The following is a 17,455-nucleotide window of genomic DNA, read 5'->3' as shown; positions in this document are numbered from 1 at the left end:
CTTGAAGCCATAATTTTTCTTGACCAGTGAAGAAAATCGTGGGGTGGGCGGAGCTGCTGCTAGCGTTCTAACATCTGTTCAGCTCCGCCCGCTCACCCGCAAGTCTCCGCCCACCCGAAAGTCTCCGCCCACTTGAGGCTAGAATTTTTCTCCGCCGTGAAAATAAATATATTGCGCATGCGCTGTTAATGTCAGGGATTGGCGCATGCGCGGTACATGCCCACCGTCAGCTGTTTCAGTGACGGAACCGCACCGGAAGTGACGGAATGAGCGAATTTCATAAGTCGCAGGAAATTTTAGAACAGCGGAGCCGTACTGGAAGTGACGGGGTGTGCGGTGCTCATAGGTCGCAGGAAATTTTACAACAGCGGCTGAAAATAAAGCCTGTCCGTATATACTAAGTACACTTGACCCTCCCGTCATGCGCTCTCCTCAGCAGCATTCTACAAAATGACTCCTTTCCTCCTCCCTTCCCCTTCCCAGCTTACGGCCTCCCTCATCCACGTACACTAGAGGCCAAACACCAGCTTTAGTCCTCGGACTGCATCCGCCATTTTGCAGTGGACATACACATCACTGACACTGCTGGGAGTGACTGGCCCTGGTCACATGACGTTTGTTTACTTTTGGGAGATTCTCCTGGCCTGGTTGGAGGACGGACTATCAGGTGACACACCGGGAAGTGCTGGCAGCCGAGAGTACAGTGAGAGGGAGAATTCAGTGTTGTGGTGACAGGCAGTGTGTGCCATGGAGTGCTATCAGCTGGAGGAGACCGAGAGCAGAGCTAAATACTCCATACCACAGGGGGAGACCATGATAGGAAGAGGAGCCTTCCTGGGGGTGAGTGTCCCCCTCCTATCTACTCATCTGTATACATCATAATACCTACTGTACTCATCTGTATACATCCTAATCCCTACTGTACTCACCTGTATACATCATATCCCTACTGTACTCATCTGTATACATCATTTCCCTACTATACTCATCTGTATACATCATCCCCACTGTACTCATCTGTATACATCATATCCCTACTGTACTCATCTGTATACATCATATCCCTACTGTACTCATGTGTATACATCATAATCCCTACTGCACCCACCTGTATACATCATATCCCTACTGTACTCACATGTGGACATCCTAATCCCTACTGTACTCACCTGTATACATCATGTCCCTACTATACTCACCTGTATACATCATAATCCCTACTGTACTCATCTGTGTACATCATACCTACCATACCTGTATACATCATAATCCCAACTGTACTCATATGTATACATCATATCTCTACTGTACAGGGATATGATGTACATCATATCCCTACTGTACTGTACTCATGCGTATAATCATACTCCCAACTGTACTCACCTGTATACATCATATCCCTACTGTACTCATCTGTATACATCATATCCCTACTGTACTCACCTGTATATAGCATATCCCCACTGTACTCATCTGTATACATCATAATCCCTACTGTACTCACCTGTATATATCATATCACTACTGTACTCTGTATACATCATATCCCTACTGTACTCATCTGTATTCATCCTAATCCCTACTGTACTCACCTGTGTACATTATATCCCTGCTGTACTCATCTGTATACATCATATCCCTACTGTACTCATCTGTATATAGCATATCCCCACTGTACTCATCTGTATACATCATAATCCCTACTGTACTCACCTGTATACATCATATCCCTACTGTACTCACCTGTATACATCATATCCCTACTGTACTCATCTGTATACATCCTAATCCCTACTGTACGCACATGTATACATCATATCCCTACTGTACTCACCTGTGTACAGTACATCATATCCCTACTGCACTCATCTGTATACATCAAACCGAATGTGTACAGAACGCTCCCCAGAAACAATATTTACCTGCTTGTGTGATTGGCTCACTGATTTTCTCAGTAGTCTTCCTAAGATACAAGTCAGATTTCAGGCATCCTCTGCAACAAAAATGTTATTATTGGTAAAATACTCTTATGCCTTGTACACACGATCAGATTATCGGATGATAAAAATCACTTTCGGATTGATTGTTTGATAATCTGATCGTTAGTACACAGCTTTCGACAGCCGCTCACGACAGTCCATCCAACAAAATCCATCGTACGTCAATAGTTTAGTACAGTATCCATCTGCTAAAAATCGATAGACGGACACCACGCATGATCGAAAACACGAAAATAACCTGGAAGGAGATGGGAGAATGTAAACAATGTTCATACCGTGAAAATGCCCCAACATACGAACAGAAACTCGCCTGTAGCCGATTACAATATTCCTCAGCAATCAAAGAACAGATAACATTATTGTAGTTAAAGCGGTGTTCCACTTAAAAAAATAAAAAAATAAAGTCAGAAGCTACAAATAGTGCAGCTGCTTGCTTTTTATAATCAGACACTTACAGTGGGGCAAAAAAGTATTTAGTCATCCACCAATCGTGCAAGTTCTCCCACTGTAAAAAGATGAGAGAGGCCTGTCATTGTCATCATAGGTATACCTCAACTACGAGAGACAAAATGTGGAAACAAATCCAGACAATCACGTTGCCTGATTTTTGAAATAATTTATTTGCAAATTATGGTGGAAAATAAGTATTTGGTCACCTACAAACAAGCAAGATTTCTGGCTCTCACAGACCTGTATCTTCTTCTTTAATAGGCTCCTCTGTCCTCCACTCATTACTTGTATTAATGGCACCTGTTTGAACTTATCAGTATAAAAGACACCTGTCCACAACCTCAAACGGTCACACTCCAAACTCCACTATGGTGAAGAGCACAGAGCTGTCGAAGGACACCAGAAACAAAATTGTAGACTAGCACCAGACTGGGAAGACTGAATCTGCAATAGGCAAGCAGCTTGGTGTGAAGAAATCAACTGTGGGAGCAATAATTAGAAAATGGAAGACCACTGATAATCTCCCTCGATCTGGGGCTCCACGCAAGATCTCACCCCGTGGGGTCAAAATGACCACAAGAACGGTGAGCAGAAATCCCAGAACCACACGGGGGGACCTAGTGAATGACCTGCAGAGAGCTGGGACCAACGTAACAAAGGCTACCATCAGTAACACACTATGCCGCCAGGGACTCCGATCCTGCAGTGGTAGATGTGTCCCCCTGCTTAAGCCAGTACATGTGCGGGCCCATCTGAGGTTTGCTAGAGAGCATTTGGATGATACAGAAGAGGATTGGGAGAATATGATATGGTCAGATGAAACCAAAGTAGAACTGTTTAGTAGAAACACAACTCGTCGTGTTTGGAGGAGAGAAAATGCTGAGTTGCAACCAACGAACACCATACCTACTGTGAAGCATGGGGGTGGCAACATCATGCTTTGGGGCTGTTTCTCTGCAAAGGGAACAGGAGGACTGATCCGTGTACATGAAAGAATGAATGGGGCTCATGTATAGTGAGATTTTGAGTGCAAACCTCCTCCGATCAGCAAGGACATTGAAGATGAAACGTGGCTGGGTCTTTCAGCATGACAATGATCCCAAACACACCGCTCGGGCAATGAAGGAGTGGCTTCGTAAGAAGCATTACAAGGTCCTGGAGTGGCCTAGCCAGTCTCCAGATCTCAACCCCATAGAAAACCTTTGGAGGGAGTTGAAAGTCCATGTTGCCCAACGACAGCCCCAAAACATCACTGCTCTGGAGGAGATCTGCATGGAGGAATGCGCCAACATACCAGCAACAGTGTGTGACAACCTTTGCGGAGTCTTACAGAAAACGTTTGACCTCTGTCATTGCCAACAAAGGATATATAACAAAGTATTGAGATGAACTTTTGATATTGACAAAATACTTATTTTCCACCATAATTTGCAAATAAATTCTTTCAAAAATCAGACAATGTGATTGTCTGGATTTGTTTTAGAGTGGGAGAACCTATCCCAGGGTCCAGCGATCAGGGGGATCAAAGCCCTGCTCATCTCCTCCTCCGCTCGGTGGCACCGGCATTTTAACTGTGGGCACAGCCGGGCACCCACTGTGCATGCGTAAGTCACGCCGTGACTGCCCGCACAATCATCTGGAACCTGTCACGTGTCCCAGATGATTGACAAGAGGGAGGTGGGAGAGACGATCTCCCTTCCTGCACCAAGGGAAGTGACGCCAGGAGCCCAGGCGCCGAAGGAGGCAGACTACGAGGGACCCCCTAGCAACAGGCATTTAGAGGTGAGTAAAAAAAAATTGCTCCAAATGATTTTGTTTTTTTTAAGGGTGGAACTCCACTTTAATTATTTATCAGCATGTTCCATGGAAATATGATATCATTATATAATGTTTTGATTGCACTTTAATAAATTCTGCTGTATGTGAAATCCAATTATGTAATTTTTACCAAAAAAAAGATCATGTTTATTAAAGCGTTTCACATAAAAGTGAAAAAAAGAAAACTCAGGGCTTCTACATGGACCCAATATAAAAATAGCAATACACAAATATGCCTGTACACTACGAATGGGTAGCCAAAAGCCATGGCAGACACAGGGCTCACACGTATTTTACATACTTTCCGATAAATAGCTTCGCACACTGGAAGGTTTTTCCAGAATCGTACCACAAAAATTGTACTTTACGTAGAGCACATTTTGCACTGTTGTATTGGATATTAGTTTTATGCAATAAAATGCGAACGATACGTCTTACGATAATCTGATTGTGTGTACGAGGCATAAAGGGATAGAAACCCTGCAACTTATTAGAGCCCTGCAGCTGCAGCAGCTGGTTAATAATTATGAAACCACTCCCATTATACTCACTTGGCACAGGGGCACAAACACACATGGATTTCTTCAAAATAGGAATAGCAAAAGGTAGGAATCTGTAACAAAGTTTTTAAAAAAAAAAATCCCTGTAATGTACATAGATCACCCAGAGGCGAATGTTTTTTCCTCAACAATAGTGGAGTTACGTTTTAAAAATAAACATTATGAGAGACCTATATATACGTATATAATCTGCTTCTTCATCATATATATTATCATATTTGTCCATAAGTCATAACTCTGTTACATAAAGTTACACATTACAATAATGGTTGCTCTGTGTTGTGAGCAGCTGTCCTCTCCATGTAATATCAAATTACTGTACCAATATTATCGTTTATATTAGTCATTCAGAAGTAATCCACTAGATGGCATTAGTGTCCATTTTGATTAGTGAACATTTTTTTTCTTTTTTAAACCATTTATTTATCTTGTGATAAGCATTTATATATTTGCCAACAATTTACACAGCGCTTTACTTACTGTACATTCAGATCATTCCTTGCCCTTAATCTAAGGTCCCATCCCCCATGCACATACTAGGGCCAATTTAGACAGCAGCCAATTAAACCTACCTTGTCTCTGGACTGTGGGTGGAAAGTGAAGGAAACCCACACAAGCACAGCAATTGAAGAGAACCTGTATAGAGTATATAGAGCACAGAGTGTAACCCCTTCACGGTGATCGCACGCAACTTTGCGTTCATGGCTTGAAGGGGTTAAACCGGGGTGCAGGCATCACTCGATACCGTTTTTTAGAGCAGGCGGTTGGTTCTTTAGTGATAAAAGCCGATGCAGCTAAAAGCCGCTCGCCTGTTATCCTAAAGGAGCGGGAGGAGCCCCCCCCCCCCCCCCCTGTGCCACTCTTCCTTGACCGGAGCCACCAACCAGTGCATCCGCCAGAGAGTCTGAACCTCCTGTGCAATACTGCCAATGCACATGTACCTGCACAGACGGCTGTATCTTAAATTAGGCGCTGAAATGACCAATGGCTGGAACCGACTGCAATCAGGAGAAGGAAGTGTCACCAGCACACCAGAATCTCCAAACTTGGGGCCAAAATTGTATCAAAAAAATAAATAGAAGAGACATTTTGGAGCCACGCAGGACTCCTTCATCAGGCATGTGACAATATATTTTTTACTTTATGCATTAAAACATATCCAATAAAAAAAAATAAAACATCAAATTTCATTATAAATTTAGGTCAAGCTGTTTTCTGTTACATGTCTTTGTTTCAAAAAAAATCCCACAGAGTGTATATTGATAGTGCCGAAACACTATTGTGTATATATACTGGAATTTTTTTGATACATAGGTTGAAAAAAGACACAAGTCCATCTAGTTCAACTAATAAAAAAAAAAAACCATACAGAGGAAGGTGAACCCCAGCAAAGCATGATCCAATTTTCTACAGCAGGGGAAAAAATTCCTTCCTGATCCCCCAAAAGGCAATTGGCTTTTCCCCGGATCAACTTTACATATAAATGTCAGTACCCAGTTATATTATGTACATTTAGGAAAGAATCCAGGCCCTTTTTAAAGCAATCTACTGAGCTGAACAGAACCACCTCTTGAGGGAGTCTATTGCACATTTTCACAGCTCTTAAGCCCCATACACATTATCAGATTTACTGATGATTTTTTCCTTCAGATTTACCAAAACCATATAAAATGAGGTCAAACCTTAGGAGTTTCAATGTGTATGCAATCAGGCAGGCCCTTCTACTACATGGTTCTGGTAAATCCGAAGGAAAAATCAGCAGAAAATCTGATAGTGTGTATGGGGCTTTACTGTGAAGACACCTTTCCGTATTTGGGGATGAAATCTTTTTTTCCTACATATGTAAAGAGTGCCCCCTTGTCCTCTGTGATGACCTTAAATTGAATAACTCAACACCAAATTCACCATATGGACCACTCATGTATTGTACATGTTGATCATATCTCCCCTTAATCTCCTCTTCTCAAGAGAGAATAAATTCAGTTCTTCTAATCTTTCCTCATAGCTAAGCTCCTCCATGCCTCTTATCAGTTTGGTTGCTCTTCTCTGCACTTTCTCCAGTTCCCCAATATCCTTTTTGAGTACTGATGCCCAAAACTGAACTGCATATTCCAGATGAGGTCTTACTAATGATTTTTACAGGAGTAAATTATATCTCTCTCTCTCTCTCTGGAGTCCATACCTCTCTTAATACAAGAAAGGACTTTGCTCATTTTGGAAATCTCAGCTTGGCATTGCATGTTATTATTGAGCTTATGATCTACCAAAACCCCCAGATCCCTCTCCACCATTGATTCCCCCTGTTGTACTCCCCCTAGTATGTATGATGTATGCATATTCTTAGACCCCAAGTCTATAAGTTTACATTTATCAACATTAAACCTCATCTGACACTTATTTACCCAATTAGAGTCTAATTGAGGTTGGCTTGTAAATTGGAGACATCCAATTAGACAGGAAGTTAGCTCAGTGTCATCTGCAAAGACAAAAATGTTACTTTTAATCCCAGACCCTATATCATTTATAAAGATATTAAAAAGTAAGGGTCCCAACACTGAACCTTTGGGCACACTACTGATAACCTTAGACCATTCAGAGCAAGAATCATTAACCACTACTCTCTTTTCAAGCCTGTAGACTTTACCTTACACATTAGCCTTGTGGATACTAGTATGGATGGTGATCAGTGACTTATAGTTGGACTGTGATTGTGCGGCAGTCAATCTGATACTAACTGACACTGGGTGTGAACCGACTAACTGCCACCACCAGCGACATAATACAATGATGAGTACTAATAATATACACCATCACTGTACTAATGACACTGGCTGGAAAGGGGTTAAGATTTGGGGTAATCAGGGGGTTAATTGTGTGCCTAACAATGTGTTAATTTTGTGTAATGTGTGCTGATTTTTACTAAATATCTCTCTGTTTCAAAGAGATCATTCCCTCTGTACAGAGCCCTGTGTTGATTGCCAACACAGAGCCCTGGGCTGTGATTGGACACAGCCAACCACAGGTGCCAGACGTGAATCATTGGCCGGGTCCGGCCAATATACAATCACAGTGGGGGTCGGCGAGTGGGGGCCTTGCACCTGGAAGAGGCCAGCGAGTACCTGTACAAGCCACCCATCCACAAGCGGCATCGACGGACATCCGGAGTTTGAATGGAGTAAAACCAAGCTCATGGCTCAATAGCAGCCAGCCACCTCCTGCTATAATGTAAAAGTGATTAGATCACGTACACAGTGCCTGTGGCATGCCCTGACATACCCTTTAAGGCCGCATGCACACCAGGCATAAAAAATGCTGCATATTTCAGCCTGTAGAAGCAACTTTGTTAGCCTATGTGTCCATGCACATTTGGCATGGTTCAATAAATCCCTCTGGGGGTCCAGCTAGGACCACAAACCACCTCTCCTGCCAAAACGCATCCGCATAAGGTTCAGCGCTTGTACATTAAAGATTGCATGTAGCCAGTACTGACTGACACAGGGGATCATGTGACCAAACTAGAGTGCCCTGAAAAATGGTAAGTATATGCATCTTTCTTCTACAATCTGGTTAGTATAGATATTAGAAGGGGAGTGGAAGCAGCTCTAAGATTAGGTAGTTTTAGGCTAGAATTATACTCTAAGGCCCCTTCCACATGGGACGGGCTCCATTGGCGGGCAGAGTCCCCGTTGAGCAGGAAGATAGCTAGTCCGGGTACGCTCTGCTTATGCAGAGCGGACACAGACCCAGCCTGCTCTCTAGGGGTTATTGGATGTAAATGGACAGGCAGTCCGTTTACACCTGACTGCCATCTGATCTGCCCGTTGGATGGGGAATGGATCCCATCAGTCTGCTTTTAGTGGACAGGATTGGATCGGATGTTGGAGGTTGTCAATGGACCCATATCTGTTTACACCCGCTGCTCCATAAAGGACACTGGAGGGTCCAATCGGGTCTGGCTGAAAAACTGACAGGCAGATTTGATCGGTGCACCTGTGTGAAAGGGCCCTAAGGAGAATGCTGAGAAATGTGGAAGTTTCCCACAAAATTCTGGTGTCCCCCTGTCATGAGGCCGACACTCGTAGAGTTGGCTACTTCATCATAGAAGAATCTGGAGACATTAGACAGAGCACTAAATGCTAATCTGTTCTAATTGCTTGCAACATTATTGGGCCTTTTTAAAGCTGAACTTCAGTCCGCTTCCCCCTAGGGCGCCATTATTATGGCACTTGCACCATACCCAAGGACTGTGCCTTGGGGTCCTGGCAGAGCCCTTTGCCGTATCGGCGCACGTGCAGGTGATTTTCCATGCAAGTTCAAGTTCTCATCAGAACTTCTTGCCTAGATGAGAAACGTGTTGCTTAGCAGCACAAATAGAGTACTTTGTTAAAATAAAAAAAATGTCTATATGTAAGGAAGGGAGGGGGCATTACCTTTAAATGTTAATGTTTATGCCGATATTTCATACATATTACTAGACCTATATTCCAGATTGCTTTATATTCCTTTTTTTTTTGTTACTCTCACAGGAAGAGCTGCAGTAAGGTGTAGAGATTTCTATAAGGATATAGTGATCGATATTGTATTAATAAATAAGAATGTTATGTTCTCTGGAGCCATTGAATCATTTTCCTTATAATTTGGAGAGTTAATGGAACCAATAAGTTAATCATTTAATACATCTTTCAATTATTGAATAGATGATATAGAAGCAATTACGTTATGCCTTTCACATTTCCAAGCTTGCTGTTTTGTATATGTAGCACCCTCTAGTAAGAGTGAGGATTTTTTAGCAGAGTAGGTAAATTTTGACAGGCCTAGCTGGTGGCTAGGCCTGTTTGTTTTCATTCTGGGCTGAGAGTGGCTCAGGGTAGATGCTGGTGACTAACAGGCAGCATCATGGAGAACTCCCTCTTTCTAGAGCCTTTGAGAAAGATCTGGAAAGAGAGGAGGAGAGGAGAGGTAGAGCTGCCCAGGGTGTTTTAGGGAGCCTTGACCAATTCCCTCCTCAAAGACCTGGGGTCAGCCCAGCTGGGGAGGAGTTGTCGGGTGGAAGAGCTGGAGTGAGAGGGTGTGGAGGCTGTCAGGGCCCATGGGGAGCTCTCTAGTCTGGGGGGGGGGGTGTCCCTGGGCTGCGGCTCGGGTGCATCCAGGAGTGACAAGATCCTGGAAGGAGAGGCACATGAGAGAGCAAGTAGATGACAGAAGAAGGAGAGAACACTTCTAATGCCGCGTACACACGATCAGAATTTTGGTTGGAAAAAGCTCTGGTATTCCCGACGGAATTCCGACGGGATTTCGCTCAAGTTGTCACACGGTCACACCAAATTCTGACTGTCAAGAATGCGGTGACGTACAACATGTACGAGGGGACTAGAAAAAGGAAGTTCAATAGCCAGTAGCCAACAGCTTCAGTCTCATAGTTGAATATGAGCATGCGTGAGTTTTTGCACGTGGGAATTGCATACACACGATCGGAATTTCCGATAGAAACTTTTTTCCATTGGAAAAATTGAGAACATGTTCTCAATCTTTTGCTGGCGGAAATTCGGCCAGCAAAATTCCGATGGAGCCTACACACGGTCGCATTTTCCGACAAAAAGCTCTCATTGGCCTTTTGCTCAGTGAAATTCAGTCTGTGTGTATGTGGCATTAGAGTCTCAGATTAGAACGGTTTCATTGTACAGAACAGGTGGCTAAGTCGCCTGACAAGTCGTCCTAGTGTGAACCGACCCTTAGAGAACTGGGAGATTGCAGTCTGAGAGATGGGTGCAGAACCAGAAGAGAGGACTGTGGAAAGGGCAGTGGAGAGAGGTCTTTTTTGCAGCCAGCTGGTTGGCAGGACCTGAAGAAAGCTATCTGGGAGTGGTAGCTGAATGCAGTATAGCTAGCACCGCATGGGCCCGAGGTCCCTGTCCTCAAAAGGCAGTTCATTGATGCCTGGCTGAAGTAGTGTAAGGCCTACCCATGCGGTGCTAGCTAGTCTGGAGGAGTAACAGTCTACAGCAAGTGAAGTGCTGGGGGAGAAACGGTAGGCAGCAAGTGTTTGTTCTGCAGAGAAGACTGGAGTGTATATACCGGAGTGTATATAGAATTCCCAAGCAAGTTTGCACTGAATATTCCTGGGCATCCCAGAATTCCCAATTTCCCATCCAAGTTTAAAGAGGAAGTAAACCCTGATGAGTTTACTTCCATTTCCTGCAAAGGCAAAGCATAATGGACTACTATGCATCGCATAGTAGCCCATTATGTGTCACTTACCTAACACAGGAGCCAGCGAAGTCGCCGATGTCCCCTGTAGTCCGCCGCATCCATCTTGTTGGTGGGGTCTCGCAGCTCTGCCGCTGTCATTCGGCGAAGCCGCGATGACGTCACTCCCACGCATGCGCACGGGAGCCGACACGCGCGGCAGCTCCGTCGCTGAGAATGCCGCGCTCAGTGCGCCTGCGCGCAGCTGTCTACGGCGCATGCGCCGTAGACAGCGGTGCCCGTTTTCGGGCAAATATGTCCTAAACCATATAGGTTTAGGAGATATTGCTTGGACCTACAGGTAAGCCTTAATCTAGGCTTACCTGTAGGTCAAAGTGGTTTGTAAGGGTTTACAACGACTTTAATCCTCTCAAATAAAAAACTAAATAATGTTATGGACTGTTCTATATCTCTGAGTGACTGAGAGATGGATGTCTGGCTGGGCAGGGTAACAGGTGAACCACTACATTCAGCAATAAGAATGAGCTCCGGCATGTTTGCACACCCGACGTGTAGAGCCCGCCAGGAAATTGGCACTGCGCTGCGCTAATCACAGGCAGTGAGACATTTCCGATCTCTGCAGCCGCGCATCGGGGCAATGTCTTGCTGCTTGTGATTAGTGCAGCGCAGTGCCAACTTCCTGGCAGGCTCTGCACGTGGGCTGTGCGAACACGCCGGAGCTCATAATTATTCAGCAAATCCTACGGGGGCATGACTATATATATTTGTTAGTGCCCTATTTAATTCTCAAGGGCAATTAATAAGATATCGGTCACATGGGGAGTGCATTGGTTTTAAAGAGCAGGGCAGCTTCTAGTCTTGTATTATGAGTAGCGGCTTGGAAGCAAAACCATTGTATAGCAGTGAAAGGTAATACGCAGAGCCTGCGCATGTAATGAGGAAATTTGGATGCCTTCGTTGTACATACAAACATGAAATCTAAATGCAGAAATCTAGTTTTAAAAGCACATATGCATTTGTATGAAAGTTGTATAAATAATATTGCAGTTTATTGAAGAATATTTGTTGGTGGAGCAAAACACAAGACACCCAAAGGGCCCGTTCCCACCAGCAGTGTGCACTTCCGCACGGTGTGCACTGTATAAGAGCAGTGCAATGTGTTGTAGTGACACATCACACTGAAATGTCACAAAATGGCAATCCATCTTTATACACCGGGGATGTTGAGAATAGCAACACTCTGTGCTGAAAAAGTCGCAGCAGGTCCTTCCTGGTGTAGACTAAAGTAATGGGACATAATGCAGATTGCTCTGTCTGTGCTTAGGGACTGCCTTGTGCAAGGTTGCCCATTGCAACCCAATGCATATGGTGTGGATGGGCCCTTAAACAGGGATTTTATTTGGAAATATGGGACAGCAGTAGTTGAATGGGATAGAATAGGTGACAGTAAGCCTAGGTTCATACTGAACTCGCACGATTTCAAACCGGCATTTCAGTCCGAATTCGGGGGCGATTTGAGAGATATCTGTGCGGGTTCATTTCCACCCCCGAAATCGCCAAAAGTAGTGCAGGAACTTTATAAACATATCATACTGCGCTGTCCTCAAAAAATAAAAAAAATAAACACTCGCTTAACTGCAGCGGCTAAATTATGCAAGATACCCACACCATTATACTATTCCAAACCTATTAGCTGCTCTGAAAAAAGTGTTTAAAGCGGGAGTCCGCCGGGACTCCGCGTTTTTTTTTAAAAGCCAGCAGCTACAAATACTGCAGCTGCTGACTTTTAAAATAGTGACACTTACCTGTCCAGCGCGCCCGCGATGTCGGCACCCGAAGCCGATCTCTAGATCGTCTCTCGGGTGCTGCCGCCGCCATCTTGGGTATGGGAATCAGGAAGTGGAGCCTTTCGGCTTAATTTCCCGGTTCCCTACTGCGCATGCGCGAGTCGCGCTGCGCAATAAGGATGGACCCGCTGCCTCTGGGATCTGTGTGTTTCCCAGCAGGCAGCGGGGGACTTTCGGAAAGGGGCGTAATCTACGCCCCTTTCCGCAGAGAGCTATCCCGGAAGTGGGTGCAGATACCTGTACTGTACAGGTATCTGCACCCCCCTCCCCCCTGAAAGGTGCCAATTGTGGCGCCGGAGGGGGGTAGGGTTCCGATGAGCGGAAGGTCCACTTTAGGGTGGACCTCCGCTTTAAATAACTAATGACAAAAAATGTTTATATACACATATGACTAATTGTGATCAATCAATAAATAACACACTCCCCAAAGAAATCAGTATTTGGAAAAATAGCTCAATATGCAAATTCTCAAAACGTCCAATCAGACCAGTGAAAAATGTTAAATTAAAAAAAGTCCTCAAAAGGTGCTTATATCCTTAAGGGTTTATTCCATCACATGAAAAATACACCCGGAAAGGAGTGACCCTTTCCAAGAGAGAAGTCCTCCACCTCTACACACACTGTCGCTTACCAGATTTTATGATCTCTTTTTAGGGAGATCTACACAGGCATGTAATCTTTTCACAAGCAGGAGTTCACTTTCAGGTTTTCAAGAGCAGCTCTCATAGAAACGTCACAGATGGCACAGAGATGTTTTAGGCAATGATCCTCCCCCATGCAGAAAACAAAAATGCCTCCATAGTGTAATTCGTACACACAACGATTTATTTAAAATAAAGTATTGCACTTGCATACATATTCTTTCTCGTATGCTCTCTTAAAGCGGAGGTCCACCCTAAAGTGGACCTTCCGCTCATCGGAACCCTCCCCCCCTCCGGCGCCACAATTGGTACCTTTCAGGGGGGAGGGGGGTGCAGATACCTGTACAGTACAGGTATCTGCACCCACTTCCGGGATAGTTCTCTGCGGAAAGGGGCGTAGATTACGCCCCTTTCCGCAAGTGCCCGACCCTTTCCGCAAGTGCCCGACCCTTTCCGCAAGTGCCCCGCTGCCTGCTGGGAAACACACAGATCCCAGAGGCAGTGGGGACCGTCCTTATTGCACAGCGCGACTCGCGCATGCGCAGTAGGGAACCGGGAAATGAAGCAGAAAAGGCTCCATTTCCTGATTCCCATACCCAAGATGGCGGCGGCAGCACTCGAGAGACGATCTAGAGATCGGCTTCGGGTGCCGACATCGCGGGCGCGCTGGACAGGTAAGTGTCACTATTTTAAAAGTCAGCAGCTGCAGTATTTGTAGCTGCTGGCTTTAAAAAAAAAAACACGGAGTCCCGGTGGACTTCCGCTTTAATAAAATCAACAAGCCGTCTGGCTCAGTTAAACGCTGCCCGTGTCTTCCGGGTCCAGCGCAGTACGCGGTGACATCAGCACGTCGCTCCTCCCTATGCCGTTTCGTCACAACTGATGTCTTCCGGGGGCTCAAAACGCATCCGCACGGAAAATGCGCAGGACCTTTTTTTTTTGCCCCACCTAAATTGCATTGCATGGGTGTTCACACCCATGCGATGCTATTCTAACAATCACACTGTTTTGCAGTCTGTTTTGTGGTGTCATTAATCTAACATTGTCACCCACAGCAGATTCGACACTATGCGATTGCTATGCAGTGCAATGTGGGGAAATGCAATGAATCTTGTGCATGTGAACCAGGCCTGAAGGTATGCTGTGGTATCTAGCACCAAGCCAGGTAACGATATTCAGTCTATGTACATGAAGGTGAAATCACCTTCACCTTTAACTGAAAAGCAGCTTATGGGGATATAAGGGTCTTTTCACACAGGGGAATGCACATGCTGCGATTTCTAGCGACAAGAATCGACGGATACTTGTGACTGGACAGGTGTGTGTGAGTAGTTGCCTCTGAGCCCATGTAATGAAAGGCTGACGGCAGCCGCAGCCATTTGTGACTGTTCACACAGCCAGTGATTACATGCGGTGATCATGGCAGAATGCACACAAATTGCAGCGTGCGGAAATCGCAGCGTGGGGAAATCGCTTAAGACTTCAGGGGTAGAGGAGGTCTGTATGCCCTTATCTTTTACTGGGTGACTCTCTCAGGTGTTTTCCTGTAAGAAAGAATCTCTATCTCAGTCTTGTATTCCCCGTATTGGACTCTGCTAACAGTGGCTCATTTTTTGCTGTGCTCTATTTTATTTCTACGCATTCTGCCGCCTCCCTTCCTCTGCGCATTACAGCTGTTTATTTTTGTCTTTGTGCTGAGTTGTGTCCACGCATTCATAAGGCACAATTTACTCTTCCTTTTTCTGCAAGCTAACTTGGGTTTATGTGGTTTGCTTGATATTTGACTTGATCATTGTACATTGTCGTGTTTGGCTCAGATTCTTGGTAGTATGTTGTTTTTCAGTTTGTGGAAATCGTACTTCTTGTTTTCAGTGGTTTAGCACCAGAAGTTTCAAAACATATACACTGGGGTTGATTTACTAAAGGCAAATCCACTTTGCACTACAAGTGCATGCGAAAGTGCAGTCACTGTAGATCTGAGGGGAAGCTCTGATGATTTTATCATCCAATCATTTGCAAGCTAAAATGCAGTTTTTTATTTTCCTTGCATGTCCCCCTCAGATCTACAGCGACTGCACTTCTAATGCCGCGTACACATGACTTTCCGTCAGACTAGGTCCGACGGGATTAGTCTGTCGGACAACCCGCTAGTGTGTGGGCTAGTCTGACCATTTTTAAAAAGAAAAATCAGACGGACCTAGAAATAGAACATGTTTCAATTCTATCCGACGGACTCAAGTCCGAAGGACTAAAAATCGGGAAAACCGTTCGTCTGTGTGCTAGTCCGATGGACCAAATACAACGCTAGAGCATCTATTGGCTACTGGCTATTGAACTTCTTTGTTTAGTTCCGTTTACATCATCACGTTCAAAACGAACAGACTTTCGAACGGACTTAGTCCATTCGTGTGTGGCCAAGTCTGTTCGTTGGGAAAGTCCGTCGGACCTCCGCCGAAAGTCCGTCGGGAAGACCGTCTGACCTAGTCTGTCAAAAAGTCCGGTCGTGTGTACGCGGCATAAGTGCACTTTCAGTGCACTTGTAGTGCAAAGTGGATTTGTCTTTAGTAAATAATCCCCACGTTACCAAAAGTATTGGGACACCTGTGTTTACACGCACATGAACTTTAATGGCCATCCAGTCTTAGTCCATAGGGCTCAATATTGAGTTGGCCCACTCTTTGCAGCATTAACAGCTTTAACTCTTCTGGGAAGGCTATACACATGCTTTAGAAGTGTGTCTATGGGAATGTTTGACCATTCTTCCAGAAGCACATTTGTGAGGTCAGGCACTGATATGGACGAAAAGGCCTGGCTCACAGTTTCCTCTCTAATTTATCCCAAAGATGTTCTATTGGTTTTCTGGTCAGGACTCTAAGCAGTCAAGTTCCACCACCCCAAACTCGCCCATCCATGTCTTTTCTTTATGGACCTTGCTTTGTGTACTTGTGTGCAGTCATGTTGGAACAGGAAGGGGCCACCCCCAAACTGTTCCCACAAAGTTGGGAGCATGAGTTCCCTTCACTGGAACTAAGGGTCCAAGCCCAAGCCCAACCCCTGAAGAACAACCCCACACCATAACCCCCCCCCCCCCCCCACTGAATGATTTAGACCATTGCACAAAGCAAGTTCCATAAAGACATGGATGAGTGAGTTTGGGGTAGAGGAACTGGACTGGCCTGCACAGAGTCCTGACCTCAACCCATGAGAACACCTTTGGGATGAATTAGAGCACAGACTGCGAGCCAGGCCTTCTCTCCAACATCAGTGCCTGACCTCACAAATGCTCTTCTGGAAGAATGGTCATACATTCCCATAGAAACACTCCTAAACCTTGTGGACAGCCTTCCCTGAAAAGTTGAAGCTGTTATAGCTGCAAAGGGTGGGCCAACTCAATATTGAACCTTACGGACTAAGATAGGGATGCTGTTAAAGTTCATGTGTGCGTAAAGGCAGGGGTTCCAATACTTTTGGTAATATGGTGTATATTTGTCCCCCTGCTTGTGTTTAAGCCCCTGTACACACGGTCGGAGATTTCCACAACCAAATCCGTCGGATTTTGTCCGAAACTGTTGCATACACACGGTCGGACAAAGTTGGCGAAAAATCCGATCTTTCAGAACGTGATGACGTAATTTCGTTACGATGGGACTACATTCAGGCTAGTAGCCAGTAGCTTTGATGTAGGAATTTGATCTGAGCATGCGTGGCACTTGGTCCGATCAAAATTCTCTACACATGATCGGAGTATGTCCGATCGGCCCAGTTGGTCGGGAAATATTTCCAACATGTTGGAAAATTGGGTCTGACGGATATTCAGACGGAATCAGTCCGATGCATACCACACACAGTCGGATTATACGACGACACGGTCCGATAGGACACATTCCGACGGATTCTCCGACCGTGTGTACAAGGGCTTACAGTAATCACAA

At 45.0% G+C, this 17,455-nt stretch overlaps 1 protein-coding gene across 2 annotated transcripts in view; it reads left to right on the top strand.

Moving 5' to 3' along the window:
• Positions 1 to 386: 386 nt before the first annotated feature.
• The window catches only part of APLF (aprataxin and PNKP like factor), a 401,298-nt gene continuing 384,229 nt past the window's right edge, over positions 387 to 17,455 (top strand). The window contains exon 1 of one of the 2 annotated variants that reach the window (XM_077485939.1): positions 387 to 840. In XM_077485939.1, the coding sequence (XP_077342065.1) occupies positions 748 to 840 (93 nt within the window). In that variant the 5' untranslated portion in view covers positions 387 to 747. The remainder of the gene's footprint in view (positions 841 to 17,455) is intronic. The other variant, XM_077485938.1, reaches the window with a different exon arrangement.

The sequence above is a fragment of the Lithobates pipiens genome, unplaced genomic scaffold (assembly GCF_037356315.1).
Source record: "Lithobates pipiens isolate NorthernLeopardFrog02 unplaced genomic scaffold, aLitPip1_a1.2 Scaffold_18, whole genome shotgun sequence".
Lineage (NCBI taxonomy): Eukaryota > Metazoa > Chordata > Amphibia > Anura > Ranidae > Lithobates > Lithobates pipiens.
Note: the sequence above shows the minus strand (reverse complement) of the source record. Positions and strands in the feature narration are given on the sequence as shown.